Below are 27249 nucleotides of genomic sequence, written 5' to 3'. Positions count from 1 at the left end.
GCAAGAATCTAAGTGCTACTTAGTTGTCCAATAGCACTGCCATGTAAGCCTTGTATCGAAAGAAACCAATCATAGCAATCTTGTCCTGCACGTCCTACTCATTCCACAGATGGAACCACCGCATGATCGTGGAAAGATCGTCGGATCCTCCTTGAGGTCGAATTACGCCTGTCTGAAGTAGAAGGCGTTGCAGTGTGAACCTCGCGGGTCAGTCTGGCCATCAATTTGCCGAGATGATCGATCGACTGGTCCATATGTTGTTGCAAAGCCTTGAGCTCATCTGACGTATCGCGCTTCATAGCCGAGAACTTGTCGTGAATGATGCTTTTCATCGACGATAGCTTGTCACCCACGTCGCGTTTCAGAGTAAAGAAATCCTCGGACGTTGCGGAATTGCGGCGTGAACGGCCAAACGAGGTCGGCCTGCGCGAAACGTCAACGAAAGTGTGCGGAAAGGTCTGACAGGGACATACATACCTCTTTTTGCGACCCACATCTAGCGTGTCAACACTTCCTTCTCTCTCAAAGTATACGACATCAACATCTGGGCTGATTTGCACTCTAGGCCTACTAGCACTCCTACTCCGGCTTCTGGCTCCATCTCGAGTCTCAGGCTTACTGCTGGTCCTCTGGACAGACTTGCCTGCTTCGCGGAATGTTGGAACAAGGCGCTGATCTTGATGCTGCCAGCATCGGTGGCGGATGAGGTGGCGGTTGCTCGCATTTCTATCGCACTGGAGTCCCTTTGTAGTAGCGGCACTACAACGCTGAGATGGGGACATGGTATGTAGACACACAGAACGGTGAATGAGAGGAAACCTGCAAAGAGATAGGAAAGGGCGTACGCAGTAGAGCGTAGAGATAGTTCGAAATTGGTCGGACTGAATTAGGCCTTGTATGGATTTTCTTGCAACCTGAAAAAGACAACTGACGCGTCCAATTCAGGATGACTTCCTTTTTGGGGCGTTACACATCTCTATTACCTACTACGGATGGATCGCGGTTTCTGTTCAGTTCCAAAATGTGTTAACCGCAGATTAGGTGAAACCTTTCCCTAATTTGAAACCTGTCTTCCGATGTCTCACTTCGTTCTGACCGGAAAAGCTAGATCAAGATAATCTAGCACTCAGTGGTATCAAAAGCTTGAATCATGGTCAAACTGAAAGCATGAAGAGCACCGTCTTGGTCGTGAATCAAAGCAACGGTTAACTCTAGCAGAGTCTTGAGAATCATCTTGTCTACTAGATGCAAGCTTGCCGTTGTTTGTACAGCTAACAAAGTCCACTCAGGTCTTTTTAGCCTAGTTTGACATAGCCAGCACGAATGAAGGTTTGATATGTAGACCATGTAATTACAGCGATCGCAATGATGCTTTGCAATAATTTCATGTTGTGCTTATTCCATGATGGTGTCCGGCTTGATCCTTGTACAATGTCTGGCGTGGACATTCACCACTGCTTGGAGAACGGTAACTGCCCGGTAGCGGGCTAAGGATGGACTACAAAGGTCCTGGTGAACTACTCACTATAGTCTGTTTCACTGCTAAGACAAACGATCCAGCTGGCATTGTATGATTCACCACGTTCTAACAACACAGACCTGTCTTTGCGATGATCTCAACGCCCCAGCAGCATGATCCAGCCATTAAAAACCCGTACTATTATGGACAGATACTGTTGATGCTTGGTAGTAGATTGCTAGTGCCCAGGGATTGACCAGGGTTAAGCCAGACCGCCGTGACCCAACCTTACAATTTGCATATCTCCTTCCTAAACATAAGATTGATCTCAGCAGACAGTACATGCCGGTTCTATGTCCGCATTTCATTGATGGCGTTTGCGATCTGTTAGTTCCAGTCCTTCGCTCCAAAACTATTCACGCAGTTACTCAGTTCCAAGATCTTCCGAAAGATCAGCAACACGCCACTCAGAGAGCGATGGATATGTCGAGTTTCTCCACGTTTCCGAACATCAATCTAGACGACTTTCTCAATTCGATACACCCCATGGGTGGTGCTGATGCGCCCCCCGACTACGATGGGTATCTGGCCGTACCGTCATCATCGTATGATATGTTCAGTGATGCATTGGATGCCAACAGTAGATCCATCGCTCCGACACCTCAACATCTTGATTGGCAAGGACAAGTCTTCCTCGGGGAGCGTCTGATGACCCAACAAGTAGACGGCGAAGACCCAAAAGTCACTACTCCTGGAGACTCGGCCAGCCTCAAGCGTATAGCCAGCGATGTACTCGCGACACCCAAATCAAACAAACGCACGAAGTCCACGACTGTATGCCTTTCTACCCCAAAAGGTCGTTCTCGTCAGCAACGACGCTCGAGCAAGTGGAACAACCAGACAGCCGGCCCAAAGGGTTTGCAAAGGCTCGACCCACCCGAAACAAGGATGGGAGATCTTGAGAGTGAGATTCAGCAGCTTCGGGATCAGCTCGAGAAGACACAAAGAAAGCTTAAACAGTCGCAGAAAGTAGAGAAAGAGCTGAAGAGGCAAAACATGGGGTTGCGTCTGCAGTTGGAACAGAAGACTAGAAGGACAAGTGACACGACCTCGGAATTCCCTCATGGCAGCAATTCCGTGCATTTGCCGTTGGATCAGAGGTCCGCCGACAAGGGGGCAAGTACAAACTCTTCAGTGGTACCATCAAATGAATCAGAAGATCCTTACGAAGAACACGAAACTATACCTAATTTCAGAGGCGAAACATCATCTGCTCCCATGAACACCACACTTTTCGGTCCACTTTTCACACATGTGCCTTCGGCGACTCTTCCAAAGCGGCCAGTGTTTCTGTTCACTTTGCCTTCGGACCCTGAATCTCCCCTTGCGCGTTATTCCAAAACAGCCCAAGCGGAAGAACTGTTGGATATCTCTGAATTCTACCCGACTGATGCGGAATTGGTAGACCTCGGTTTTCCTCAAATGGACTGATCATTGTACTGAATGTCCGGGGAGAGGCATAAGAGAAGGGCTATTGGGTCATTGAAATCGTGCAATATAGCTTCACGGTGTGCTGGGGAAAAGCTGGTGACTAGATATGTATACTGGTGCCTTTTCAACCTATGTTGAGAGCTCCGTCAGGGCGGCTGTCGCACGTCATATGATATTCTACCCATCTTCATGAACCTATGAATAATGTGCAGCTCCAAAAGGCCGTATTTTGTTCTATGTTTTCAATCGAGTGAAGCCAGGGGATACCACTAGGCCCGTCTATAATCATCTCAACGATCATGGCCACGTGGGATTGGGCATGAATAGTGCGTTGGAGACTCTCTACTATCGTCATGACAGGATCCTGCATTTGATAGAGCAACGAATCACCTGATTGATTGTAGATGATAGATTTTCCCCTACGATCCGAAGAGACGCTCAGCTCGTTGTCGTCAAACTCTGGAGACAGCGGCAACCTCGATCGAACCTCAACCCGTCACACTTATTTTGTTAAGGCATTCCCTCGTTTCTCACGTGCCTCTTGTGCAATCCTTGTCAACTCATCAATGCCGATATCGTGAACATTAGTGTGGCGGGTGCTGAGGACGTTGATCCCTACTGGCGCCAACACTACACTTAGCAGACGCTTGCGACCACGCCAATGTGCGCTTGCCCATGATTGGCTCCAGGCATCGATAGTGGGTTCTGCATGACTCTGCCTTTTTAAATCAACGCTAGCAAAGGGTGGCGGCTGGATATCATGGGAACTCGGTTGATTGGATACACCTGGAACTGCCTCGCTTGTCCCCTGCTAGTGCAATTCCAGAAACCGCCGGTTCAAAGTACCAATAACGATGGTTAGAGCTTGGTTCAAAGATAGACTACCGCGATGGAACAGATGAACTCTTCGCTGTACAACAGCTTGTAGAGCTGACATAGAGACGTATGTTCTTGCCTAAGTCTCAGTGACATGTCTTCAACATTGGGGGTGCAACCGCGATATGTCGACCCCTGCGGCTTCATAAAGAAACGATTGCTGAACGCAACTGGCACACCCTCCAAACGTACACAAACATCAACCTAGCGTGATTGATTTGAATCATGTCACCTCCCGCCCTGCATGTTACACGGCATTTCTGCTTGGTGTTCGATTTCTCAACAATCATCTTCAGCCCACAACATCACCCTGCATGCGTCTAACCTGGTCGTGTAGTACAGAGATGGTTACCATCAGGCGATTCCAGAGAGATATCTTGCATAGCAGGATGTGTTTGTGGCGTTGATACCGTGATGCAAAACTCTCTGTAAGCATCTACACAACCCTGCAAACAATGACCATCTTGACGTGCAATAAGCAATTTGTTCAACAACCTTTCGATCTCGGCTGTCAAGGATTATGCTGTGTTCCTGGCTCCTTGCTAGTGGGTTTCCCTCATCGCAAGCATGTGCTAGGGTACCCGGCTTGAGTAGTGTATAGTGGGGATAGTGGTCTGTGTGCTCGGTAATACATAGTGGGGGCGCGCATGCCCTTTGACTAACAGCAATGCCTGTACCAACCCGTGCTTGTCACCCTGTAAGCCATTTCGACACTGTCTCTATTCTACACTACTTATGCCAGGCACTATAGTGAGCTGTGTGTTGCATCGTGTTTGTGTAGCATTGAACAAAACCCTTGCAAAAAGGCTCACCGCTTCTCCTTTGACATTCTGCATGCGTTAAGCAACAAAGAAGCATGCGCTCATCCTTCAACGCATGCGGTTATTTACTCACACACACATAGGCTCTCGAGAATTGTTGCCGGATTTGTTATCCCTGCTTGTTGCGTTTTGTAATCATCGATGACTCGAAAACATCCAACATTGCTCCCCATATACTCGGAAACCCTGGCAGCCTTTTCTCGATCAAGCTTCGGTTATCAGACGTCCTGAACTTCTTAATCTTGAACTGCCTTACACCACATCATGTCTCCACAGGAATTGAACGAGTTCACGCCCGAGATAGATAGCCATCTTCACGGCTGGTACGTGAAACTCCGCAACGAACGGGACCAGTTCAGGAGGGATTGCAATGATCTGAGCAACAGGAATAAAGAACTGGAGGAAAGGTTGGAGAACTATGAGATCGGAAAGATGTCAACCAGAGACCAACTTGGTCTGCTCCGGGCACAGGTTGAGAAAATGAAATTGGAAGACCAATCAATTTCATGCAAGTCAACCCTGCGCTGAATTCTCCCACGTCCTATTCCTGCATGCCACCGTCACGATAAAACAAGAGCTAACACATACCGTTCACCCAGTGCAATCGGAAGTCGCCAGAACTATCTTCGTGTTTGTCAAAGACCTCGTTCGCTCCCGCGAGCAGACACGCGATCAGCTTAAACTCAACCTAGGTCGCGAAGCAATGAAAAAGCACATGGATATATGTTCGCGTGGCGAGATAAAGGATGTTTACGAATCTATTCTTGCAGAAGTAAACAGGATCATTCAGAGATCTAGGGACGGGCCTGATATACGGGAACATCTGAGAATAGAGGCATGGGACGAGTTGGAGAAAACATTTCCACCTGCGTAGAGACTCTGGTTGTGGTAATTGTGGTAGGAAAAAGTTCACTCCCCATGTCCCTACCGGTATCTGTTCTGGGAAAAGACACAGTCGTCAGTTATGCTAGACACTTGCTGTAAGTATACATGGAAACTTACTACTTCATCTGCACAGATGCGGCAAATATATATTGTAGCCGCCGCACAGCCTCCCTTGGTGGCAACACTTCATGCGTCCATCTATGCGGATCGTCATCTCTATATTGGCCAGCAATGTGATGTTCCTGCCCCCACATCTGTGCACTCAGATAGTCAAGAGGGTGCTGCCACATACTAATGTACTGAGTCATCATCTTTTCGAGTTCCATGCTGGTGTCCTCGATCTTTGACAGATTCCGTGCGAAATCACGAAATGCCTCTTTTTTCTCGATTGCAACGTCGGCAAGCTTACATACGTTATGAACTCTTGTGTCAGGGCAAGGGTACGGCCGGTCGAATATGCCGTGGTTCGCGACATGCATGGAAGTCTTGCTATGAGCCAAAAGGGCCTCAGCGGCTTCGAATACTCGAGCTGGCGCAGCATCAACGCTCCTGACAAGCGAATAGAGTGTTTTGTAGCAGCGGGCAAGTGCGGTTTCGCCATGTTGAACCAAGGGGCGTTTGGACGACCATACAGGCCTAGAGGGTGGGTACATAGCTGCCGTCACGCTACGCTCGCAATCGTTCAAGGTCTCAGAGACGGCTCGTAGTTGGTAGTGTGTGTTCCGATTGAGGAAAGTTGCAACGGCTGCGTCGACAGCTCGCACAAGGGCGATGTTCTTTGCGCTTTCACTAACAAGAAGTTCGCAGTCGGTATTGGGGACTTGCACGGTAAAGTCCTTGTCGCTGACCTTCCTCCATGATGTTTCCGTAGCGAAGTCGTGAACCGAGGCTGCTGATGCGATGAGGTTCTGCACGTGAGAGCCGAGTTGTTCGTCCAAGACGTTGAGTGGAATTGCTGTTACCCTAGGAGCAGTGAAGCTGAGTGGCAATCCAGCGAGCGTGTGATCGATGTCAGGAACAGCGTACGGACGTGCTTGACGTTCCAGGGCTAGGCTGAGTATGACAGCGAGGAGAAGTGAGAAGAATGCTTTTGCGTATCTCTGATACCACGGCGTAGGTGTCATATGCCACCGCTCAGGGATCGGCATGTCGAATTCGTGCAATGGTCTGTTGGAGGGTGTTGTAAAGGTACGTTGCACGGGTCTCTCACGACAGATATCAGACGCTCGACTACCTCTGAAAAGTGAACTGTCGTATGAAGATAGAGCTATGGAAGGCGGCGAGTTGGGGTGGAATTGTTGGGATGGAGCGCGCTGTATGGCTTGTACCACCGACAAACTTGGCACTACACCGCGCACCAGGCAGCGAGAACATGACGCTTCCCGCACAACACCAACTCTGTGACAGAACTGTCAAGCCAGCCAACCCACAAACTGTCTTCTTCGCCATCAAAACGTCTTCTACCTACCGTCGAGGCCCAAAATCGGGTTCCCATTCCACTACGTGTCATCGCACACATGGATGTCCACCACACTACTGCCGAGACAGATGTATACAACATAGTCGGTTGCAGCTGGCTCTTCTGCATTCTCATCATTTCCAGTTTCTACCTGGGCAATGCCACTAACAAAGGCGAACTCTCCCTCCTGGCCGTTATCTGGGCGCTCATCATGTCAGGCATCTACATCATCGTCACAGCCTACGTTGAAATGGGTATCGCACACACCTACGCCACGTGCATCTCTCTGGCCATAGTTTTCGTCGTTATTGCCTCTAAAGCCGACCAGCCGCACCTTCTATATCTATTCCTCATCCTTTGCGTTGCGCCCTTTGTACACGGCGGTTATCGACTCTTGATGCATTACGGCGGTGTGTACGGATATCGAGTCGTCGAAGATGCAGGAGAACATACAACATGGGTGCCCAGGCAGGACTGGACGGTAACTACGCCCAAGTACTCCACAAGGACAGTCATGTCGTTGACAAAGCACGAACCAACGATTTCGACATGGTGATACGTGTCAAAGGAAGCAGAAGGGTGAAGGTGGAATATCACGGTAAGTTCAGAACCTACATAAGCGGTGCTGAGTGGGATTAGCTGACCATGAATCTTGAGCATACTCGCTGGTCACTCACGACCCCCGTACCGCCGATCACTCGCACCGCCCGACCATTTCATTACATCATGCCTCGAGGCTTGAGCCAGTTTGTTGGAAAGTGAACGACAATGGAAACTCATGGCTGCGATTATTTTGTGGATATGCTAAGCAACAAGCTCACCATGAAAACATACAATGGGATGTATCAGTTGCAATACAATGAATTGAAAGTCCAGATTCTATAACGAAAGCAAAAGTCTAACCCTTGTCCCAAACCCAGTTCCTCTAGTCTTTCTAACACTTCGTTCCACAACGCTCGCCACGACCACAGTACCCCCTACTTCTCCGACCTTCTTCCCTTCTTCTTCTTTTGTTGCCGCTCATCCGAGTCACTCTCAGTATCGGTCAGAGTTCTCTTCTTCGCGCGGCCGTTCTTCAACTCCACCAACCTTCGCCGACCCTGAGGCTGCTGCGTTACCTGACCAACACCCTCTTGACGGTGATTACTGATACCGAAACCCACACCTGGCATCTGCTGTGGTCCCATGCCAGGCATGTTCATTCCGACAACACCCATCATCATGTTAGCCATACCCATGCCTGAAAGTCCATCGTCTGTGTTCCTGCCACTCCCATTCGTTTCCATCCGGATGACTGGTCCCGTGTACGAGTATTCCTGGCCCCGAACTTCGAACTTCATGCTCCGTGTTGGGGGAGGTACCGGACGTGTAGTGGCACGACTCAGGTTGAACAGCTTGTCCAAGGCGTATGCGATGGGACCTGGAGGGACGCCGGCGAGATCAGAATCTGGAGCAGATGTGGCAGCGGGTGTGGAGACTGGAGCCGATGACGAGGAGGGAAGCCCGGTGTCGGTCTGAGGTGAAGCATCTAGCGGAGATGTTGGGACGGAGGTGGGTATGGTTTTACTGTTGTGGTTTCGAGAAGATGATCGTGATGGGCCCTGGTATCTTGCAGTGTCTGATGATTGCTCTGAGCTTTGCGAGGACATTGGGTTCCGGTATATAGCTCGGCCAGTCTTCCCAGACCCCGCTTGTTTCTTTGAGACATGTTGCTTTCTGTTCGCCTGACGTGGCTTGTCATCATAATCGTCATCATCATCCAGGGCTGTGTATCGGTCTCCAGATCTGAGAGGTGTTGGGGTAGTTGGGTTCCGATCTTCCACAGGCTGAGGTCGAGTTCGGCGAAACCTTTTGTCCCTCTTGGTCAGCGCTCTCATGCCATGGCTTTGTATCGAACCTCCCGCGTCGCTTCTCGCCAAGCTTTCGAACCGGCTTCGAGTTGAACCTCTGCCAACGGTGCTCCGCTCCGCATCAGCCAATGCCTCATTGTACGCAATGGCTCGCGTCTCGGCATCTTCCATGCCACGGATGAGTTGCGCAAAAGCCCGGTTACGGTTTGACGAGTTGGCCCATTCATTATGAAGGTCGGGGTCCGAGACGAGTTTCTTGTGGGGTGGGTACCAGGCTCGGAACTTGGCGAGAGCATCAATGTATTCTTGCTTTCGGATCTTGTGCAAGGTAGAATAGAGATGCAGCTGTTGCCCAATCTTCATGACATGAGGGTTGGTCGTCAGGGTAGGCTTTGCCGGACGAGGGCTGCTAGGAGAAATCGGGTGTTGGTAGGATTCGGATTCAGTCGAGGAAGTCTCGGACGCTGATGAAGGTTTCTGGTTGTCTGGGCTCTTTCGGTTGTGCGAGTTCCGATGCGAATGAGACTTACCCATGACGTTCTGTAGAATGGATGTTAGGTAGAGCAACCAGAGATGCTTGTCCTGACTCTTACCAGGCGAAGGGTCTCGACTAGACCAATCAATTGTTCTTCGTAAGGTGTGCAAGATGAGATGTGAGTTGATGAGTGTGTCTCAATTACTTATCAACTTGTACGATAACGGTTGGCAAACTCACAAGAGCAACGCAAAGCCTTTGCAGTGGTAAGCATCGCCCGCAAATGTATTGGCGGAGCAATCGTTGAGAATGGAACAAAGAAAGAGATCCAAACAACAACTAGCAATGGTGGAAGCGCTTTGGTTGAGAAACAACAAATATCACCCCAATTATTTGGTGCTTGCTTTCTGCGAAGACACCATCAACTTGTTTCTAGGTCAAGGAGAAGTTGCATTATTATGTCCTTTGAATAGTTTGAAATCAGACAGCAACAACTGCCACTTAGGGAGGTCGCGAAGCCGATCACATAATCTGTGGTGAAGACGGTAAACGCGAATGGAAATGTCAAGCCACAAAAACCTGCCCTACAACTCAAAATTCCACTTCGCCGCCTCGGCTTGCAACTCGGCTTTTTTGGCACGCTGTTCGGCATTGCCACACGCCCCACAGTTCCAGATATTAAGATAGTTGATGGCGAGTATGACACACGCACGCAGTTCCCTTGCTGCCTGCAAAGGATTGCGACGCATTCGGACTTCGTGCATCATGCAGCTGAGGGCGTCCATGTTGTGTGTGATGTTTGGATAGAAATCATGCTCCAGCTTCAATTCGACGGTGGAGGGGTCGGCATGGTACCGAGTCAAGTGAGCCAACGATTTGACGGCTTCTCCTTGTTGGTCGTGGGAAACATCAGTGGGAGCATCAGTCTCGGCCCACTTGCACCTCTTTTCCAATTGCTCATTCTCCAACTTGGCGAGTCTCAGGAACTCATCCAGCTCGCTGATACGCTCGCTCATTGCGATAAGCACATGTTCCCTTCCCATGTCCTGCTCCCGCAGGGTATCTGCTGCAGATTTTGCTTGGTGCATGTCTGTCTGGTGCGATTTGGCTGCAGCTTCTGCGAGGATCCGTTCTGCAGCCATGTCTGACTCCGCTTTGTCCGCGCGGGCGCGTTGCGCTTCCATCTCTGATTGAGCCCTCTGTTCTGCCATCTGAGCTCGACTTGTGCAGTCCTGGGCATGCGCGTCTACATCCATTGTTAGATTGCCATGGCCCATGGCTGTTCATTCCACATGATTATGCAGCTTCTTACCTGCTTCGTCTTTCCTCTGATTAGCCTTGCTCGCCCTTTTGTCTGCTTCTTGAACCCGAAGGTCACATGCTCGAGCATTCTCTTTAGTCTCTAGTTCCAAAGCGACTAATCGCTCGCTTGTCTGTCGTTCTTTCTGTATTGCGTCTTCTGCTCTTTCTTTTGCTGCCTTAGCCTGACGTTCGTGTTCATGAGCACGTTCTTCTGCTCTCTTTAGGAGATGTTTTTGCTTAATGATCTCTTGTTCCATGGCGTCCTGGTATAAAGGCATCATAGGTTCGATATCGATGAAGGAAGTTGGTGAGAATGCCAATGCCTGGTTATGCAGCGTCGTAGGCGGAGCATCGTAGATGCATACGACCTCGATGTATGTCAATGCTTGGCCACGAGGCACATTGGGTACAGTATCCACGTGAGAAATCATAGAACAATTCAATGCTGGGTTGTGAAACGTTGTAGGTGGAGTGTCGTAGACGCAGAAGGCCTGTGTGTGTGATAAAGATGGGCTATGAAGAACTTCAGGATCGATGTTGCAGATGGAAAAGGCCTCTCTGCGAGACAAAGATTGACCACGTGGTACATCTGGCGCGACATTGTGGGTAACGGAAAGGGGTGCATAGGACAACGCTACCGTAGGTAGTACCTCCAAGACAGGGTCGCTGGGGTAGGAGACGACGGGAATCGATGGTGCCTGGATTACGGTTCGTAGTTGCTCTGGGTCACGTTCGTCAGTCTTTGGGCAATTCAACGACTTAAGCGTTGAATAACATAAAGGTAAGAACGCAGCTTTTGGGATCTTATGGTGTGCATGGCATGAGGTAGTGGATCAACATTACCATTTTGCTCGGAGTTACCCTGTGTTGAAGCGCTTGAATCGTCCTCAGTCGAATTTTCGCTTGACACTTCAGTGGCGTAGCCTTCCTGGTCCTTTTCTTCCTCAATCTCTGCAAGTAGATTCTCTTGATCACAGACGAGTACCCATGGTGTTCGTCGTCGCATCTCATCATACCTATCATCCGAGTAATTGTATCGTTCTTTGATGGCCCTGTGATCAAGAGCCTCAAGTTCCTCGTCGATGTGCTTCAACAACGGCGGCATGATGTGAGTTGGAGGGTTTCGTCGTGTAGGGGAAAGGAGAAGAGCTAGCTGCGTTGGGGGGGAGGGGGGGGCTCCCAGTAAAAGTTACCGTCGTGTTTCGTGCGCCTACGAAAATGAGCACATGTACCTTTCGCCCGGGGCAAATAGATAGAGGGTTTCTCTACAGCAAGATGTGTGCAACTAACGTGGGAGGAGTGTCGACACACAAAGAGAAGTGTCATGCTCAAAAAGTTTGTAGTTGTCTTAGCCAACGGCGCGTGGCGATCTAGAATGGAAGTGCATGACGCTAACTACTTGTGGCGAATACATCCCGATTCGGAAATCACATCCACAATCTCTCAATGTAGGATGTCTTGACACACATGCAAAGTAGAGTAATCCGACCATTCTGTACTCAGGTATCTCAGACAACGTTCTCGTGTCGCTGGCAGATCTCAATATGTATTTTATTTGTATTCTTCGTACCATAAAAGCTTGTGTCTGTTCTTCCTAGCTCTACCTACCATGCTGTCACTTATACAACTTCTTGCATCTCTTCCAAACTACCAAACAATCTTTCTTGTCCAGCAAGCCCAATCGCAAGAGTGCACGCTTACGTTGCGGGTAGATCTGAGAGCGTGCAATGATCCTGGGCCCAGGACTTTGTACGCTTGAGGATCTTGCTGAGTAGAAGATTGTTGGGTTTTCCAAACGTCTTCTTTGTCATCGTTGCTACCTTGTTTCTGTTCACAGACTGAACTCATATATTCTTATGGCGGTATCAAGTTTCACCTTCGCAACGCCTCTTCCAAATCAGCCAGCGAGTGTCGCATGCGAGCGAGCTTCGTTCTCTGATGTCGTTCCTTCAATCGTCGCCACCCAGATACCACCCCCTGAATACCTTACGCCTCCCTTCATGTTCTGCTGCCATGAACACAACCACAATCAACCGATCTATGATTTCCCTGGCTGCGACCAACAACTGTCATAAAGCGTGGCTCAACAGATCCCGAAACCTCCATCCATACTCGTCATTCAGAGCGCCTATTTGCGTCGTTCGCAGCTGTGAACCTGAGAGCTCTACATCGCTATCATTATGTCTTCTTCATCACGGGGGTGTTTTGCCGACACATTTGCGTATACACCACATCACGTTCCACCTAACTCTGGATACCTCAACGTCCACGCCTTTGTACGCATCAGCTCGATTCCCATCATGAATATCCAATTATGCTTAACGCAACAACATACACAAGTCGTCCAATCAAAGCATTCCTCATCTCTTTCCTCGCAAACGGCACATGGCATACAGAATTGGGCGTGGATATACTACACAACTGAAGAAGGAGAGTGTGCGCAGTCGTGTCATTTGTTTTATTATTCTCGTCTCGTTTTGATAGTTTCACTCTGCTTGATTTCTCCCACTACATCCACTTCGTACGCACCAGTCTTGAGAAAGGGACGCCTTTCTCGAGTCTGGGGTTCTCGATCAAGGGACGCCTTGGTCGGGAGCGCGAGATGGATGTGCAGGTCGGGGAGAATCAGTGCAAGATGGTGGAGGATCATGGGGGCTTGGGGAATATGCAGGATTGCAATCGTTACGTAGTCGCGATAATGTCCATTGTGTTTTTTCTGCACGACTGTCCGAGATCTATGTGCCCCATCGTGGATGATCACGGAAGACGAACCACTACGCGCCTAGAAACTTTGCATTCCCGTTATACATCCGTGACAGCTTAGGGGGGTTGCGTAGCTGACTGTGGGTATGACCTGAATAACACGTATTGGTTGATCGCGACAACCATCAAACTGTGTGAGTCTCGACCGGTAATATGATGTAGCACCAGAACGATCTCCTTGGGAAACTCGTCTACGTCACTTGGACCTACTGTGATGTCTATTTGTGGAACTCGTCAAAGCGCCTGGAGACAACACGATGGATTCAGAGATCAAATCAATATGGGTTACCACAGAAAAAGTCCAGGTATATGTTCCGACTCCAGCGCCCTCATGGGAAAATATAACCTTGATATAACATGGCGTGCCAAACGAAGTCCAGCACTTGACACCTAGCGTGAACACCTCACCCAGGATGTGCATCTTAATGCTGCAGATCATCGAGTACAACTGTGAGGCATCATGACGGGGAGGTGAATGCGCACTTTCCTTCGACGTTGAGGCTGGATGATATGTAGAGTGTTATTTCGAACCAAGTTAGATGACAGGGCACGAGATAAGGAGCACGGCAAGTGCGTGGTACAACGTACGTGAGCGCAACGTATATACACTCATCTACCCACAACTGCGTTCATTGACCTTCACTCTCCGCCACCGAGGACTTCGATTGCCTTCTATTCTGATGCACCTCTTCCAGCGAGCATACAGGCAAACTTCGAAAACTTCCGGCAATTGCTCATGGGACATATCATTCATGCAAGCCATGTCCTGCTTGTAGATGCCGTGATCGCTCTACAGTATCTTGTTATCAGTTGACCAATATCACGCTCTCACACTGCGCCTTCTTATGGACTTTGTGCTTGGTTTCGGATAGTCAGCCCACCATATTGGAAAATTTACAGCAAGCTACCTACAACGAGTAAATGTGGCATAGTTGTGTGTATAGCTGTCCTTTTTGATAGCTTGTGCGTCCAAGTCTCACTTCTCATTTGTCTAGCCAATAAGTTTTCTGGCGCACTAGGCCTGCCTTACTGAATGACCCTCGGTCGTCCAATTCGTCGCCACTCTTCCACTCTGCATTTCTTAGCATACAAGAGAGAGCATGAACGCAAATGACTAACTCTGTCACTCAATGGAATATCCTGTTAAGAGCCTCCCTCATCGGCATTTGAGATGTGGCTTCCATCCATTCGTTTAACATTTGATAGCATACCCTCCATCTATTAAATTCAGTGAAATTATATCTGCCATCTTGTGAACATAGGGTATATAATCCAAGAGAGACTAACCAAGTGAGAACTCAGTCAACCAAACAACGGGCGTCATCTGTGATTATGTAAAGTAGGAGCTAGTCTTGCTCTTTTACAATGAGAACCATGATGTGTGTATTCTATATTCTCTTCCACCCTGAGATTATGCGTCATTGAGATAGCGATGGAAAGCCTAAAACAGGATGCTGGAAACTAGAGACGCACAATGACTTACGCCTATGTGAAGTGAACGTCTGACTGCAAGAAATGACCAGTTCAGATACATTGGTTCTGCACCGTCGAAGGATGCGAACGGTTGTCTATCGAAGTTATGTCTAGGAGAATCCAGACAAGTTTACGTCCGGTGACGACCACAGATAACAAACATGCCAGTCGACCATCAACTTCGATTACTGCCACACATCGCTTCTATATTGCCTTAGGTTCAGGTCTACTCAAGAGCATGTGTAGTATGTTCGTCATTCGATCCATGAATATTTAATTGCTTCAGCGTCATCCTGTCTCCGTTCGGGACGCTTATCCAGCAGGAGGCACCGAATACCGACCCATACTTGAGAGGCCGTCTCGTTCCCTACTGATCCAATCCAATAACCAGCAATGCATCTCTGATGCTTCGTACCTCGACATTACAATGCAGCTGTACCCTTCTCGTAGGGGTGTCTCAAGCCGCGACAAGTGGAACATGTACTGGATCGAAGAGACCTCACTTCGCGTTGAAGCGTTCATCATGAAGCACAGGAGACCACCCACCAAACTTCGCGAACGAGATCCGATGAGCTCGACAGCCCTATTGGCGTCGGCCTGGGACTACCTGATAACGCAGCCGAGTTCGACGTCAAGTATTCCATTCTCGGCTTGGTGCATCCCAACGAGATGGATCTCTCGGTTCAGCATGGCCATGTCTTCAATTGTGTGAGCGCAGCTCTCAAGGCCAAAACCCATGCAAGCGGCTTCAACGGTTGATCAGAGTCTAAACACATCATTTATCAGGCGATCAATGCAAATATACCGATACGGTGAATCTCGGACATGAATGCCGATTCGCGAAAATGCAAATATCCCTCCACGTCATCAAGCACACGCTTGTATCTTTCCGATGCTGTCCCAACTACAAAGTAGAGGGAGATCTTCCCACTTCGTCAATCAACTCCGCATCCCTCCCATTAACGGGCTCGTTGCGCTTCTCAACCTCGAGACAGGCGTGCTGTGTTCGAGACATATCGTGTAACTTCGACACCATCTTGAGCTTTTGGGATGCCACTGCCAGACTGGAGACCGATGAATCATGGGAGAATGTACATTTGCAGGGCATTAATATACATCCAATTACTCCGTTTGCCGTTTTGGTCTTCTCACAAACGCATACAAATCTAATCCCAGAATAGTCTACATCTAAGAACTGATAGGAGCTTGGGTAATTGACCAAGACTTTCATCTCCCTGGATACATTAGCTCGCGTAGCCTTACGCGCTCCAGAGTCCGAGTCGGAGCACGATTTCGTGCTGAATCTTAGTAATGGTATTCGCACACATGCAATTGCCGCCGCGCCATGGAATGTTCAACAGTCAAACCAAGGACGTTCCTATGCATACATTTCAGAGTCCAAGTAACGGGTTCGGATACAAACATCGTTTTCCGAATGTACATTGGCGACGTACCACTTTCGGACGGTGAAATTCTCCTAGTGGGATGCGTTAGGATACTAGGCTTCTACCTCAAAAAGTCGAACAAGCTTAAGTTGACCTAGCGTACTTGCCGCAATCATGCTTACGACCGCTGAATATTATAGTGATCTAGCTTGAGTTGCTGTTTTCGTTCTTGTCACACGTACCGGGTGGCGGCCAAGTGGCTCGAGTAGCTGTCAGTTTCGTTGCTGTCGATATCAGGGCAATTGAACTGCGGAAAGAGTACACACCCGGACTATCTGCCCTTGAATCACCGAACCAATGACTACAATAGCAAAAATTCGTTCGACAAGCTTACACAGAATATGTTTCTTGTCCACGCCTTGCGATCTTGAACTCGGCATGGTCGGATCGATATAAATTTCACTCAAGCTTTTACCAGGATTCCGATATTACTGTAAAATATGCCTCACTGGTTTCGTGGACTCATCTGTGATTGGTTATTGTGTTGCATCGATCTCTGGAATATGCAACAGGCATGATGCAATAGTGGATTTTTGACAATGCCCTTCCATTGATCTGTTCATATCGTCAAATGCCAGGACGTACTCTTGGTGACCTTTTCGCCATGTCGAGTTGAGCTGTGATCATGGGAGGAAATTTAAGGAGGCTTTCGGCAGACGCTATATACCCAACTCAAAGTGGTCCCACGTGAGTTGACACGGGAGTTCAGTGAGGCGTGAACATGCAATAGGTCTAGTAAATGCATGGCCATAGTACTTACAAGCATGGACGGAACGCATAGATGGCTTTGTGGACTGTAGTGTAATCTAGCCAGACGATCTTCGAATCAGTATCTTTCGAATCTGTGCTAGAATCACGGCATGTTCCAACGCTCCGAGCTAAATTTACCCCATAGCAGGCTCATTATTGCTCACATATGAATCCAAAGGGATCTTGCAAGTTGTCCAGTGAGTCTGTGTGGCTGTGAGCTCAGGACGGGCGAAAACGAAAACGGCTCACTTGGCTGTGAAGACACAGATTCTCTAGCACTTTGGACATGCTAACGTTGACTCAACTTGACATTTCTCATTCTAACTGGGCGAAAAACCTCGCAACGGTTAATGCGCTCCTTTAGCTTCCTTGAGCCCTGCTCTGATCGTGCAAGCAAAGGAAGCGATAGAGGGGGTGCAGAGGTAGCGCAACAGTAGCTGGAAAAGAAATCGCCAAGGAAGCAGTAGAAAAGCTTTGGGAGGGGCGAAGGGGAGATTTGAAACGCGGATGTGGTGATGTGGAGGTGGGAGACGTGTTGGGCTGGCGATGCGCGGTGGCTGGTTTGATGGTGCCCCGCTTGTGCCTGTCGATCTATACGTCACCGTATTCAATAGCTTGGATGTGACGACAACTCTACTTCAATCTTTAGAAACAAGAAGCTCATCAGCGATATGGGTATTCCCCTCATTTTCGAGTTGGTAGGCGACGTTAAGCTGGGCGCGATGCAATACTGGAGTACGTGTTATTGAGCGCTCTGACTCATGCGGAATGTCTCCTTCCGTGTTGGCGTTGCCAAGACGCTTGTCATTCTAGCGCGGTATGGCCCCTGTCAACCCCAAATCCAGCACGAACTTCAAAAATGATTCACCCTCCAAACACACTGACATCACTGCAACAGCGGCACATCCCCATCAGTTGAACGCTATGATTGACTTTGCAGGCTTGATCTCGCTTCGCGCGATCGAAACATCTTACGAATGGCCGGGCGTGTTTGCGTTTCTCCTGTTGTGTCGACAACAGTCGATATGTTGACTGCCATGTTACAGACACGGTAACCCAGCTGTCTCAAGGAAGCTATGTCTCGATCTCCTAGACGCAGAATACCGAAGGGATGAGTTTGTTTGAAAAGATCAGCAGACTGTGTGAAACTGTTCCAGATCCAAACGGGGATCAGAGCGTGCGAAAGCCCTGAAAGGGATGCGAGACAACACAGCACTTCCACCACCGGTGAGGCATGCAAAAATTACCCTCTTCGATCAGTTTGCTCAAGAACATACCAATACAGGCTGGCGCAATAATCACGGCGACTTGAGCGTCGTGCCCTTAAGAGGTCGTACTGCGGGATCATCTGCCACTTCCTATCATTCTGTCTTCCCCTATGCATAACGACTGCAATTCCAGTTCTGTCATCTGATAGAATTCCACCTGTCGTACTATTTTTCATACCCCTTATGCAGCGACAACTGTGCATTGCCGGCACGCTATCTTCCAATTACAAGCAACGCTGCTCTCGCATCCCGAAAGAGCCGGGAGTAGTCCGCTGCAAGCAACACTCTGATCCAGACCGATTTCCCCCGCATATCTCTGCCCAGACTCACGGCAACGGTGCCTCCAATATGAACAAATCTCGCCACGCCTTTGACAGAGAAAGCACGCTTGATCGATCCCCACGCTCGATCCTAAGGGATCTGTCAGTGGACGAACAGAAGAGAGCGGTGCGCTTCGCAGGTGAAGATATCGAGATGGCTGAGAGAGAGCGCCATCCTGACTGGTACGATACTGTGAGCACGCAAGTTGACATGTAAGCTTGTTTCTGCAGAATGATGTGAGATTGTCAATAACGGCAACAGGCCTGACCACTCTACCCATGGCTTGAACTCCCCTTGTCGTGACCATCTCGGATTGCATGCTCAGCCAACCGCCGTATACGAGAGCTACAACCAGACGCCCGCAGAATACGGCAATCACTCCCCGCCAGGTCGGGAGCAAGATCTACTCCGTACCGGATCGAACAACGAGTACCCGACTTACCGTTCCCGCAGAGCATCATCTTCATCCAGCCATATGCACACCAAACCCGAAGTCGTACACGGCGGTCGTGGTTACCCAGTTCACAACTCACATGGCCACTCAATGCCCGAATTTGGAGAATCCCGGTCACCATCTCGTTCCGCGTTGAGTGTAGTGCTCCCCCAACAACCACCCACTTCAGCACCGGTACTCGAACAGATTCAGAAAGATAGCAATACGTTCAAGCTCACTGTCCAGAAGTTATGCCAAACCATCGCGCTCTTAGAAGGAAAGATTCAACAGCACACCTCACAGATCGACAACCAGACCTCCACTATCGCCCGCCAGACGCAGCAGCTCGACGATCAGCATACGCAACTCGGAAAACAAGCCAATCTAATCCATAAGATGGAGAATCGCGACAACAAAACAATCACTTGGCTAGAAGAATCTGTGGGCGAGCTTACGGCAAGAGTAAGAGATCAGCAAAAGCAAATCGATCTGCAGACTGGTCTTCTTACCCGGGTAGTGGACTCGTCCCGCATTCGCTCTTCGACTCCAGCACGTACTTACAGCGAGGGCTTCTTGGATGGATTTGAGCCGCCAACGACAGTGTCCTCGCGCTCCCGCACGTTCGTTCCGACTGGACATGTCATGTCCCCGCAATTGCATACGAAGGCCTTCAGTCCCCCTGCCAAACCCAATATGCATGGCAAGCATTCTGTCTATCCGCATCCGACGTTAGGCCCTGAACATCGAGGTGCTAGCTTGAAAGACGCTTTCGCTCCTCGGCCTGGACACATGGGCCAGGGCAGGTACACGGATACCAATCCCTGGGCGCATTCTCTTGCTTGGGAGCATGAGTAGGGCAGGGCAATGTTGCTGGTTTGGTTGATATGTTGCAGTGAGAGATAGATTCTTATGCAATGGTTGTGCCCTCACGCACTGTATGTACAGCGGAATTTCCACTTTCTCGGTCATTTTGTATCACGGGCGAAACCTCTTCGAAAACGATGATAATGAGCACCAGCCCGATGAGAGTGATGCGAGATCACATTTCTCAAATTTTCTTCCTAGCAGTAGCAATACATGTTTATGTTCTTTCTTTCGAATTGAATGGAGATGACTGTTGATGTGCTCTGCCCGATCACGCAAACACGCATTCACTTTCGCATGAGACGAGTAACCCGCTTAGCTTTGTCATCCACCTATGACATCCGCTCCTCTAACTCCAATTCCAATTTGAGTATCATAGATGAGGTTCAAGCTGACCTACCGATGAGCCGGATCCACGGCTAGATAATCGTCGCGCACACGGAGGAATAGTAGACCGATTCCGTGAACAATCAGACTCCCCAACCCTGCCAGGTTCACAATACAATCTCTCAACATCCCAACGTAAAACGAGGTATTTCCTCGTGCCAATTTTTCCGATTCTCCGGTGCGGCCCATGACTATGCCATCGACAACGCGAAATACCCTGCATGGTCTGACTAAGCCTCCGCAGCACGCACCATTGTCGCAACCTCCTGCTTCCGAGATTGAGCGCGGCTCTCCTTGACCGCGTCCCCTGGTACGCTCGTTGTTTCTACCCGTAGGACTTGTATGTCTATCGCCATATTCTAGCGCGACTGTCAGAATCATTATACACCCACGCAACTACAGGTCTGCATGCGCGGTTCTGTGACATCTCCGCGCCCGTGTTCGCCAATACACGCAATAGCCACGGCTTCCAAAACCTCGACAGTAACAGTCCTACTGCATCTACACTTTCCTTATCGCGCCTTGATATGGTTGGTTACATCATGATACGTAGCGACACATGACGACACATGAGAGCTTTACGACGAAGGTGACATACCAGAAATCCATGGGGACGGTGGAAGCATGATAGCTGCGGCCACTGCGACGTCCATGTCACTTCCTCGCGATCCGCTCACATCGCACCTCGAAGCGTACCGTTTTCGCCATAATCGCGATGCATAAATGTTGTTCTACATCCGCGTCATTGACAAACTCGAGCAAGCCATCGCAACTACAATTGTACATCGAGGATAGATCGCCGTAGTGGAGGTCCCTCGCTAACGTCTATGATTACAATCTTCTACTCCTACAAGAACATGCGATCCTAAATACGATGCAGAAGATCATCGGCACGTGGCTTCGCGTTTATCAACCCACGGCGCAGTCGCACTCCCCCATCATCGCGAAAATCTGTCGACACCGAGCCGCGTGAGTGTATTCCGAGAGGATCATCCCAACCAACAGACGCGGACGTAGAAGTGACTCGTGGAGTAGCGAGAGGAGCAAACATCACCGGTCCATGAGTGGGTTGGCGAATGTCACATTGTTTCAGATTCCGGTGTGTGGTTACGTTGCGTTCAACAGGTTGAATGAGACGTCCGTCAGATCACGCAGAGTATGTAAGCCTGTATACGAGCATCCAAATGTGAGTGGGACGCTCAATAGGATTGGAACAACGACCGAAAGTCCAGAATATGAAAGATCGCGCTCGTCGTCGGAATTTCACCGCCCTCGCATTTCTGAACTCTCTATTCGTGAAGGCGAGTTTCCTACGACTACTTCGGGCCCTGGAACCTGGCACACTCATTACAACTCTTAAAGTAATCAACCCCAGATCGGACAACGATCTTCGAAGGGGCCTCAGGACGACTGCATAAGTGTTCGACAACAACACCTACAAGACTGGGTATCTCTGATGAGAGCACAACAACGCTGTTATTGAGTCATGGAATACGAGGACGTACCACGGGGCATCCATTCAACTGTTCTTCACTTCGCCGTCAAAAGCGGTTGAGCGCATTGGGATGCCCGCACTCATTGATGATCAAGCTTGCGAAGTCGTTGCCACTCGATCGAAAGTCGCCTTAGACACGCGCCCGGAGAGTGGATGTTGCGCTGCAATACTTCATGACTATAGTCAACGATCATAAGATTATCGACGTGTGCCGGGAGATCTACAATGGCAACGTAGACGCATCTGAGGAACCGACAATGGTCGTAATCTCGTTTTCAAGCAGAGTTAACATCTGCTTTTCCTCGCATGCGCAATGTCAACAATAGGTTTGTACGGTCAAAATTGCTCATGGATTCCTCGCGCATTCACCACCTGGACACGACAAGGTTCCTTCATGCGAGCATCCGCCGCCCATGCTGTGTGATTCTTCTCGAAAACGTGTTTGTTTATAGAATTAATTAAGTCGACGAGAGTGTAAGGCCGACTTAAGCTTGCCAGTGATAACACGAGGGTATGCTTGCACCCAATTAACTGCAACATATCATTGGTGTATCGGACTGGTATAATGACACCGTTAGTAGTGAGTTGGCGCTCGTAGTCGTGAACGGTCGATAGAACCGCTCTCTCAGGCGCTATGGTCCTCGCCGCCTTGGTCAAATTGGTAAACCCCACTAAAGACGTTTGCTGCGCGACCAAAGGATGAGCTGGCCGCATTATTATCGTTCATATACATGGATTACCCGCTTTCGAAGGCGTGCAGCTGAATCGAGGCAAGGATGATGCTTGTCGTCATCCAGTTTTTGGGAGTAGCAAGCAGGCTCAAATTATGACATGAAACAAGGTCTTCGATTGTGAAGCTCATCCCAAAGCCAATTTTATGCTCCAGGACGTATCCGCCAGCCATGTCGTGGAGTGAAGTCTCAACGTGTGCAGTACTGACCGCCAAGACATGGGGTGTCGCGTGTGCAAAACCCGATTTCTGGGTATTGCGAAGTCCGAGATTGGGAAATCGTCAAGGAGCAGGGAACTGTTTAGTCACGCTGATAGGCTCACAACTCAACTTGAACTCTCAAACGCGGATGTGCTTGGATGGTAGGGACAAGAGTCATTGACGAAGAGATTGGATGGAGTTGCGTGGCCACACGCAGCTGGCATATCAGATTTCATCGCATCACTGATGTGCGTCCATCACCAAACGTGTTGCATCACAGTCTTTTCGGCCGAGGCTATATCTGGAACTCAACGTTTTACCCTCAACCCGGCCCTGCCCAGCATGGCCACCTTGAGTCCGCAAATTGGTGAAGATGCCAAGAGGATGCGACAAGTCATACTGATCCAAAAGCAGAAAGGTAGAGTTGGTTCTTGCAAAGCAGACTCGATCATGAATGTGAGCGACGGCACCATGCGCTTCGATAGGGCGAAGACAACCAATTGTTTTTGTTTGCGTCGCCGTCTTGAAATCCTATGACTGCTTCCTCTCAAGCACAATACGACATAATCGGCGATTTGGTGCTATGCTGTGAAGCTCAGTATGCATCAAGTCAATAGCATAATCGATGACCGGAAGGGCGACACGATCATGCTGAGAAGCTTGCCGCACACATAGCTACATCGCTCAGCGCCCGCCTGACCTTTACCTATGTCGACTTGTCGGATCCAAATACACGACCAGCTTGCTAAGCACATATATGATCGGGTGCATGTACCTGTGCGGGCCTTGGCCTCGTAGCTTGGGCGTCTTCGTGCACGAACTCCCAGTCGAAGGAGCCAGGTCCCGAGTATAGACGTGTGTTAACGAGTCAAGTGTGGTGCGAAATACAGAACAGTAACATGGCCGTCCCGTAGCGTATAAGCTTGGCATACTCAAGACCATATTCGTCAACCAGATCATCCCCTCGGACCTACCCTCGCAGTAGGGCAAGCTGTGAGCTCGATTCATGTTTCCAAGCTGATCGAATTAGTTTTGGTTTTACCCCGGCGTGAGCCGCACATGCTAGTGTCCGGACTTGTGACGTTGTAGAGAAGGTTCTTGGCATTCATCTTGCTAGTGGCGTGGAAGCAGCCCGCGCCGACGCCGAAACTCATTGCTGTTTCACTGCTACGCTCATATCCGCCTGAGCCTACTCGGCTACTGCTGAGTCCATACGAAAGGAGGTACTCATCATGTTGTACAGGACCGTAGTGGTCTGCATATCATTAAATTATCTACAGGGTTACACCCAGTAACATTTAGGCTTCAAGATGCGGTTTCCATGGTCCTTCTGGTCATCTTGAGTGGATTGACTTCATTGTTGCTCCTGATAGAAGTTCGTATTTATCCAGATGTTTATATTGTCGACTTTGCTCCAGTGTCATGACACAATGATCATCCAGTCTGAGATACCCCCCGCGCACTGGAACTTTCGCCAAAGGGGGAGGTTATTGGTGCGCTCCTTGTGGAAGGCGCCCCGGCCAGCATAGATTCTACAGTTGAGATCAATCCCGAGGTCCTCGGCCAACCCGTTCTCGATGTGGTCCACTTTTAACACATCAACGTTCGTCCACACCCTAACTCACAAAGACATAACGTTGAGGAGCAGCTACACATCTCTCAACGTCAAATTCTCCACTTCATTCGCCCTCTGCTTATTTAGGCCTAGTCACTCCGTCTCAGCCAGTGACTCCGATCCTCACGGACCAGTACACCGGTCCGTCGTAAATTCGAGTCTAACATCCGCGTCTTGGTAACCTTCGAACTTGATTGCCACATTCTGCGAAATGCTATGTGCATTCAAGCGCACCTCCGTGGACTGGATAGATTATCTCAATCAAGCACAGCTTGTTGATGCCTGTCAATGATCCATCGGCATTACTGTGATCGACACGTCAGGTCCGCACATCAACAAGATAAATCAGCCAGAAGAGTCTGCTGGAAAAGAATTCTATCAATCAATGTTGTTACATACGCGTCCGCGAAGCCAAGCATGAAAGCTTCCTGTCGTTGATCCATCATAAAGGCCGAGTCACTAGACATCGACTTTGACTACAACTCATGCTCCTTATCTACGTCACACCCAGCGAGCATGTGAAACCCCCAATCGTAACTCCACGCCTACTGCACTTACCGGCGACCAAAAATAACTCTATAGCCCAAAGCAATACCACACCCGCAAACTCGACCACTAGGAACAGATGACATTGTTGCCCGCCCACGTCCTCTCCACTATGAGCCTGTCGACGTCCACGACCGCCACATTCGTAACAACCGACCTCATCCGATGGCCGTCAAGAGTGCGTGATCTTGGTCCTGAACTAAAATTTATTCGGCATCCAAGACATTGTCCGGGCTCAAGCTGGCACGTGCATAACGCCCATTTCCTGATCTACTCAACCCTCATACTCCCGAATGCATTGAAGCTTGGGCTCGTTTACCGGCTGCTGCCCATTTCTCTGACCGTGTGGGACTTTACTGGCCTTGGTAAGTTCGATTGTATGCTATCGGGATAGGTACTGGACTTGATGAGAAGTTCGGGCTTGATTGTGTTTTCCGACATGGTATTATCCTCTTGCGCCATCTTCTTAGAAGTGGGTAAGTCATGACTGTCATCACCTCGTGTCTGTTCAGCAGAGTCACCCAAGTACTCGTCATCAAACGTACCCTCGAAAGTACAAAATCCTTACAGCGACTTACGACACTGGACGCTAAGATCAGCACACAGATAAAAGATATGTATAACCGTATCCATTTTGGGTTGCTACATGAGAAGTCTTTACTTGTGCAGTTCTTGACAGCGGTTCATATTTCGCCGAGACTCAGGGTCTGCGTCGGTCTTGTGTCGCATTTTGGACATCCTTGCCTTGCCCTACCCGTTCTTCTTTGACATGTCCCAAAAGTCCGCAATGGCACTCATCCACTGTACATTTCCAGTACTCTTCACTCTCGCCACTGTGATTGATAGAAACTCTGAAACACTCAAAGTATTTATCGAACTCCTCAATGATCTTCTTGTTGTCTTTCTTTCTGCTGTTTTCGAATCGTAAACTGAACAGCGGTACCCGTAATCTCTGCTCAACTCGAGTGTGGAAACAAATCCGCTGAAGGGCCGAACGACATTCTGCAAACATCTTGTGTTGGAAAGCCTGTTTGAGGCATTCAAGGAAAGGCCGTAATTCGCTTAGTGAACTGATGACAAATTCTGCGACTTCCGGTGGGTTGAGCTCCGCAATCAACCGATCAGTTGTGTTGGCAAGACCCTCAGCAGAACTCCAGACAGTCCCGATAGTCAAGCTGTTTCGTAGGGCGTACGTAGCGTGAAGCCAGCCGGTAGGGATGTATATAGAATCGTGTTCAGCCGTGATAGCGTACTGTCCATGCTCAAGATCATGTCGTAGTTTGTTTAACTTGAAGGATTTGGACATCTGCTCTCTCCGGAAGAGATTCATGTTGGAGGGTGTGGTGGGGAAAAACACCCACATCTTCCAGTCGGTACAAATCGAGAGCACGTCAAGGTTGTCTACAATGATATCGGTCAGCCACTAAAAAGAGCCATTAAGTAGGAAACTTAGGTCCAGAAGGAACACACCTTGATGTATATCAACAAGAGTGCCCTCTGGAGTCATATTGGAGTTGTAGAAGCCTTGAATGCTGTCTTCGTCAAAGTGTCGCGCTTCGCGGGGTAGCAGTGGGATTTGAATCTGGAGATCTGGAGATGTGCCAAGTATATTAGAGGCATACAGGAGATCTTGTCGGTTGCGATCGGGGAACTGCCATTGTGAAATTATCTCGGCATACTGGGTGGACCTTTTGGTCATCCGAGCACCGTCGCCATCTTCCCGACTAGACAAATGGAGAGTGGGTGTGCTGTTAAGGAAGTCGTCGAGAACTATCTTGTGAATGCATCTTCGAGCTTCGTCGTTCGCTAAAGACTTGTGTTGGGGAAGGGTGAGATGATCTTTCGTAGTATAGTGTAGAGGGACATCCGCATATTGCTTGCACTTGCTTCCTAGGTCTCCAAGTCGTCGTTCTTCAGACCGGTCAACAGTCTTCACTACACAACCTCCCCTCATCACAGATCGAAATCCGCTGAGCGAATTCATAGTCCCGGAACCCTCGTTCTCTGACACCCCTTCTAGCAGGCATTTCAGGTCCAGCGGGAATCCAGTCGGAAAAACAAGCGCTGGGTTGTCGGTAGCTGGCCCCAGAGACCTTGGTGTCAAGCACTCTTCTGGCGTACGAGGAAGTAGACTTGATGCTGTGATTGAATGTGATGGAGAGCTTGACCCAGAATTGGGTATTGAAGCCGTCATCCGCCCGGGATTTTCTAATAAAGGTTGAGAAGAAGCCGCTACGCTCCGGTGTAACGTTGCTTGTGACAAAGGCACGAGGTTACCTGATGCATGGTGTCCTGGCGGCATGTACGGCGAAGAGTATGGTCTGAGAGATCTTTCATCAA

The 27249-nt window shown here is 49.3% G+C and overlaps 10 protein-coding genes across 10 annotated transcripts; 5 read left to right on the top strand and 5 right to left on the bottom strand.

Annotated features, from left to right (window-relative positions):
• Window positions 1–98: 98 nt before the first annotated feature.
• Window positions 99–782, bottom strand: P153DRAFT_391422 (uncharacterized protein; the record flags this gene model as incomplete). Its single annotated transcript, XM_033671065.1, has 2 exons — window positions 99–423; window positions 478–782. The coding sequence occupies 2 exons, from the start codon at window positions 780–782 to the stop codon at window positions 99–101; spliced, it is 630 nt and encodes a 209-aa protein (XP_033517979.1).
• Window positions 783–1801: 1019 nt separating this feature from the next.
• On the top strand, window positions 1802–2950 carry P153DRAFT_361909 (uncharacterized protein; the record flags this gene model as incomplete). The annotated part of the gene is made up of 1 exon (XM_033667038.1): window positions 1802–2950. The coding sequence occupies one exon, from the start codon at window positions 1802–1804 to the stop codon at window positions 2948–2950; it is 1149 nt and encodes a 382-aa protein (XP_033517978.1).
• Window positions 2951–4501: 1551 nt separating this feature from the next.
• Window positions 4502–5585, top strand: P153DRAFT_371558 (uncharacterized protein). Its single transcript, XM_033669285.1, has 3 exons — window positions 4502–4523; window positions 4731–5155; window positions 5247–5585. Exons 2-3 carry the CDS (start codon window positions 4912–4914, stop codon window positions 5519–5521), a joined length of 519 nt encoding a protein of 172 aa, XP_033517977.1. The 5' UTR covers window positions 4502–4523; window positions 4731–4911; the 3' UTR covers window positions 5522–5585.
• Window positions 5391–6813, bottom strand: P153DRAFT_401827 (uncharacterized protein). The gene is made up of 2 exons (XM_033671945.1): window positions 5650–6813; window positions 5391–5586 (listed from the first exon to the last, which is right to left on the bottom strand). Coding segments are annotated over exons 1-2 (1032 nt in total). The 5' UTR covers window positions 6681–6813; the 3' UTR covers window positions 5391–5585.
• A 102-nt stretch (window positions 6814–6915) lies between these two features.
• Window positions 6916–7731, top strand: P153DRAFT_371556 (uncharacterized protein). The gene has a single exon (XM_033669284.1). The coding sequence runs from the start codon at window positions 7050–7052 to the stop codon at window positions 7545–7547; it is 498 nt and encodes a 165-aa protein (XP_033517975.1). The 5' UTR covers window positions 6916–7049; the 3' UTR covers window positions 7548–7731.
• A 237-nt stretch (window positions 7732–7968) lies between these two features.
• On the bottom strand, window positions 7969–9375 carry P153DRAFT_391417 (uncharacterized protein; the record flags this gene model as incomplete). The annotated part of the gene is made up of 1 exon (XM_033671064.1): window positions 7969–9375. One exon carries the CDS (start codon window positions 9373–9375, stop codon window positions 7969–7971), a length of 1407 nt encoding a protein of 468 aa, XP_033517974.1.
• Window positions 9376–9900: 525 nt separating this feature from the next.
• On the bottom strand, window positions 9901–11723 carry P153DRAFT_401825 (uncharacterized protein; the record flags this gene model as incomplete). The annotated part of the gene is made up of 3 exons (XM_033671944.1): window positions 9901–10562; window positions 10629–11339; window positions 11462–11723. 3 exons carry the CDS (start codon window positions 11721–11723, stop codon window positions 9901–9903), a joined length of 1635 nt encoding a protein of 544 aa, XP_033517973.1.
• A 1075-nt stretch (window positions 11724–12798) lies between these two features.
• Window positions 12799–15566, top strand: P153DRAFT_391415 (uncharacterized protein; the record flags this gene model as incomplete). Its single annotated transcript, XM_033671063.1, has 2 exons — window positions 12799–12894; window positions 15141–15566. 2 exons carry the CDS (start codon window positions 12799–12801, stop codon window positions 15564–15566), a joined length of 522 nt encoding a protein of 173 aa, XP_033517972.1.
• Window positions 15567–18500: 2934 nt separating this feature from the next.
• On the top strand, window positions 18501–19926 carry P153DRAFT_361906 (uncharacterized protein; the record flags this gene model as incomplete). The annotated part of the gene is made up of 2 exons (XM_033667037.1): window positions 18501–18850; window positions 18900–19926. The coding sequence occupies 2 exons, from the start codon at window positions 18501–18503 to the stop codon at window positions 19924–19926; spliced, it is 1377 nt and encodes a 458-aa protein (XP_033517971.1).
• Window positions 19927–25609: 5683 nt separating this feature from the next.
• On the bottom strand, window positions 25610–27103 carry P153DRAFT_391413 (uncharacterized protein; the record flags this gene model as incomplete). Its single annotated transcript, XM_033671062.1, has 2 exons — window positions 25610–26310; window positions 26380–27103. The coding sequence occupies 2 exons, from the start codon at window positions 27101–27103 to the stop codon at window positions 25610–25612; spliced, it is 1425 nt and encodes a 474-aa protein (XP_033517970.1).
• Between the last annotated feature and the right edge of the window lie 146 nt (window positions 27104–27249).

This window comes from Dothidotthia symphoricarpi (genome assembly GCF_010015815.1).
Source record: "Dothidotthia symphoricarpi CBS 119687 unplaced genomic scaffold P153scaffold_29, whole genome shotgun sequence".
NCBI classification, from domain to species: Eukaryota; Fungi; Ascomycota; class Dothideomycetes; order Pleosporales; family Dothidotthiaceae; genus Dothidotthia; species Dothidotthia symphoricarpi.
Note: the sequence above shows the minus strand (reverse complement) of the source record. Positions and strands in the feature narration are given on the sequence as shown.

What these genes read in the sequence shown, in the direction of transcription:
- P153DRAFT_371558 (XM_033669285.1), top strand. Translation starts at nt 4,912, where the DNA reads ATGTCTCCACAGGAATTGAACGAGTTCACGCCCGAGATAGATAGCCAT. An exon ending in GGAAGACCAATCAATTTCAT is followed by an intron (nt 5,156 to 5,246) that starts GCAAGTCAACCC and finishes CCGTTCACCCAG; the next exon opens with TGCAATCGGAAGTCGCCAGA.
- P153DRAFT_401827 (XM_033671945.1), bottom strand. Translation starts at nt 6,680, where the DNA reads ATGCCGATCCCTGAGCGGTGGCATATGACACCTACGCCGTGGTATCAG.
- P153DRAFT_371556 (XM_033669284.1), top strand. Translation starts at nt 7,050, where the DNA reads ATGGATGTCCACCACACTACTGCCGAGACAGATGTATACAACATAGTC.